This window comes from Cupressus sempervirens, chromosome 11 (genome assembly GCF_028749045.1).
Source record: "Cupressus sempervirens isolate cs-2001-9-10 chromosome 11, ASM2874904v1, whole genome shotgun sequence".
NCBI classification, from domain to species: domain Eukaryota; kingdom Viridiplantae; phylum Streptophyta; class Pinopsida; order Cupressales; family Cupressaceae; genus Cupressus; species Cupressus sempervirens.
In genome coordinates, this window is record NC_143128.1 from 183,505,150 (window position 1) to 183,508,919 (window position 3,770).

The window sequence follows — 3,770 nt, forward strand, 5'->3', positions numbered from 1 at the left end:
CAAGCCCAAAGAATGTGAAACTGAAAATATAAAATGAAAGAGCAAAAATGTAAAATGCTGAAACTACTGATTCAGATCATTCGAATACACACAGACTTGATATTGAAAATGATATTGAAACAATACTGAATAATATACTAGAATGATATGAATAATATTGAATAATACTGAATCATTTACATTGATGTCTGAGCATCCTCATATAGTTTTATTTTCCCTTACAACAACTACTTACGGGATACTTATGGGAATAACTTCTCAACAACTATATATTGAATTAATTCTATTACTCTAATCTAAACACAAAAAAACTAACCCAATTAATGTAATAAACCTAACATTCCCCCTTTTTACATTAATTCAACAATCATTCTTGCTTATTAGAAATTAACCTAATTAATGTAATAAGTCCAAAATTCCCCCTCTTATTACATTAATCTAATAAAATTGAAAAAACCATGAAGCTCCTTCACCAAACTTTGAAAGTAGTCTACAACTTCGGATTGCAAATCTTAATCCTGAAGTTGAGCTCCTTCACTAATCTTTGAAAGTAGTCTCCAACTTCAGATTGCAAATCCTAATCCTGAAGTTGAGCTCCTTCACCAATCTTTGAAAGTAGTTTGCAACTTCAGATTGCAAATCCTAATCTTGAAGTCAAACTCTTTCACCAATCTTTGAAAATAGTCTTGCAACTTTAGATTTCAAATCTTAATCCTGAAGTTGCCCTCATATCCCAACTTCAGATTGCAAATCCTAAAGTTGGCCTCATTAAAACATTGTTTCTACCTCTTTTACACAACGAGACATAGTTCCTCCACAATTTCACATCTTCATGGAGTGTGCCTGATACCTCCTTTGGTGCTACACATGAGACGCCTTTCCTCCGAAAGTCCACATCTCCTCCGAGTGTGTCTAACGCCTCCTCAAGTGCCATAAAAACAATCACCACTAATATGTTTGGACATCTTTCCTCCGAAAGTCGACATCTCCTCTGAGTGTCTCAAACGCCATTCTTGAAATCTTGCCCCTCCTTACTTAGTAGAAGGAAAATCACGTAGCCAAGCCACCTCTTTCTTTACGAGGGACACAAATCTATAAATTCCCCTCTTATCTTCAGGGAGGAATCGGCCAAGCCACATAAATCTATCAATTCCCCTCTTATCTTCAGGGAGGAATCGGCCAAGCCACACAAATCTATCAATTACCCTCTTATCTTTAGGGAGGAATTGGCCAAGCCCCAACTTTACAGGAACACAAATAGTGGCTTCTCATGCAATAATCATCTCTAAGCGAGAAGCTAGCTTGAGATGATAGAAATCCTCCAACCTCCATTGCCTCCAGCCTCCTATTTACTTCTATTCTTTATAGCAAAAAACTTGTAGCTTTTTCAGCAATCCACATAAAATATCCCATAGATTTTTTCCAACCAAAAGAAACTGTATCTTAATTTTCCATATGTAGAATTCAAAACTTTCAAACTTAGCAATAGTAGACATTTTATCCATTTTCTTCTTGATTGATTTGAAAGAAAATCAAGCAACTTAAATAAAATGCACAATAGAAAAGTGAACACTGCTTACAAATTAAAATGCATCCAAGGCTGTAGGAAATGGTTCTCCAAGAGCATATGAACCAAAGTAACTTACAAATTATGAAAGGCCAAGCAAAATCTCAGTGAATGCGATGTCAACTTCACTATTGCATACAAACATTATCGTCACTGCTGGGCACAACACATTTTCATCTCACCATTAACTCTCCATTGCCTATATACCTTGCTCTGATACCACTGTAATAGACCCAAAGAATGTGAAACTGAAAATATAAAATAAAAGAGTAAAAATGTAAAATGCTGAAACTACTGATTCAGCTCATTCGGATACACACAGACTTGATGCTAAAAATGATATTGAAACAATACTGAATAATATACTAGAATGATATGAATAATATTGAATAATACTGAATCATTTACATTGATGTCTGAGCATCCTTATATAGTTTATTTTCCCTTACAACAACTACTTACAGGATACTTACGGGAATAACTTCTCAACAACTATATATTGAACTGATTTTATTACTCTAATCTAAACACAAAAAAACTAACCTAATTAATGTAATAAACCTAACATTCCCCCTTATTACATTAATTCAACAATCATTCTTGCTTATTAGAAATTAACCTAATTAATGTAATAAGCCCAACATTCCTAACCTAATTAAGGTAATAAGTCCAACATGCCAGCATCCTTCTAGCGTGTGCCAAAATGGGAGCTTTGAAGCATGGTATGATTATACATCAAAGCATAATAGAAAGTGGATACTTATCAGATGTTGCAGTTGCAAGTGCCCTGGTAGACATGTATGCAAAATGTGGAACCTTACACAAGGCAAATGAACTGTTTGGCGAAATGCTTCAAAGAGATATAGGTTCATGGACTGCAATGATTGCAGGATATGTCCAAAATGGTCTTGTTGAAAAGGCATTACAAACTTTCAAGAAAATGCTATCGAAAGGTATAAAACCAGATTCCACAACCTTTTTGAGCATCCTCCTAGCCTGTGCCAAAATGGGAGCCTTACAACATGGTATTGACATCCACCAAAGCATACTTGAATGCGGACTATTGTTGGATGTTGCAGTTGCAAGTGCCTTGCTAGACATGTATGCAAAATTTGGAAGCATGCACAAGGCACGTGAAGTATTTGACAAAATGCCTTAGAGAAATGTGATCTCATGGAATGCAATGATGGCAGGGTATGCACAAAATGGTTTTTGCAAGGATGCCTTGAAACTCTTTGAACTAATGAAGCACTTTGGAACATATCCTAATCATTTAGGCCACGCTTGTGTTTTACTAGCATGTAGCCATGCAGGTCTGGTGGATGAGGGATGCAAATACTTCAATGGCATATGTGATTCTTATTGCATTGTACCTACAACTGATCACTATGTTTGCATGATTGACCTTCTTAGTCGTGCTGGCTATCTTAAGGAAACTCTAAGCTATATCATAAAAATCCAATAAAGCCTGTGGCAGTTGTGTGGATGTGTTTTCTTGGTACATGTAGACCACATAGAAATCTAGGATTAGGAGTATTTTCAGCAAGTCATCTTTTTGAGCAGAACCCTAGAGATGCCACGATTTATGTTTTTCTATCAAATATCTATGCAGAAGTGGGCAAGTGGGGTGAGGTTCAAATGGTAAGAAATTTGATGAAAGATAAAGGAATCAAAAAGATGCCCAGATGTAGTTGGATTGAAATCGATAAACTTGTACATGCTTTGTGTTTGGGAAACATAGCCCACCCATAGACATTGGAGATCCATGCAAAGTGTGGGCAATCTATATTGGCAGTTTAAGGCACCAAGGCATTTTCCTCTCCATAGGAAAATGAATTTTTTTTTGCCACCATTGGGCCAAGCTGGTGATTGCATTTAGATTTTCAAGTATGCCCTCTGGGAAAACAATTAAGTCATCAAAAACCTCCGAGTATGGGTTTACTAGGACATGCAACTAAGTTTACATCCAAGATTGTTCACGAAATTTTTTTTAATTATTGTTAGTTGGACAGCTATTATTTTTGACTCGAAAATAGCAATAGTATTTATGGGTAGCTTGGATAGCTGTTCGTCCTTATCTATGAATAGCAGTTGTATTTATGGGTGGTTTGGACAGCTGTTTGTCCACTTGCCAAGAATTAGTAAATGGTTGTTGCAAGGATAATTATTTACTAATTTTAGAGATTCTCTTTTGCACACCTTG

The 3,770-nt window shown here is 35.9% G+C and overlaps 1 protein-coding gene across 1 annotated transcript; it reads left to right on the plus strand.

Annotated features, from left to right (window-relative positions):
- Nucleotides 1-2,270: 2,270 nt before the first annotated feature.
- Nucleotides 2,271-2,726, plus strand: LOC149528804 (pentatricopeptide repeat-containing protein At2g33760-like). The gene has a single exon (XM_089808072.1). The coding sequence runs from the start codon at nucleotides 2,271-2,273 to the stop codon at nucleotides 2,724-2,726; it is 456 nt and encodes a 151-aa protein (XP_089664198.1).
- The last annotated feature ends 1,044 nt before the right edge of the window (nucleotides 2,727-3,770 follow it).

Coding starts and splice junctions, on each gene's coding strand:
- LOC149528804 (XM_089808072.1), top strand. CDS start 2,271: ATGGGAGCTTTGAAGCATGGTATGATTATACATCAAAGCATAATAGAA.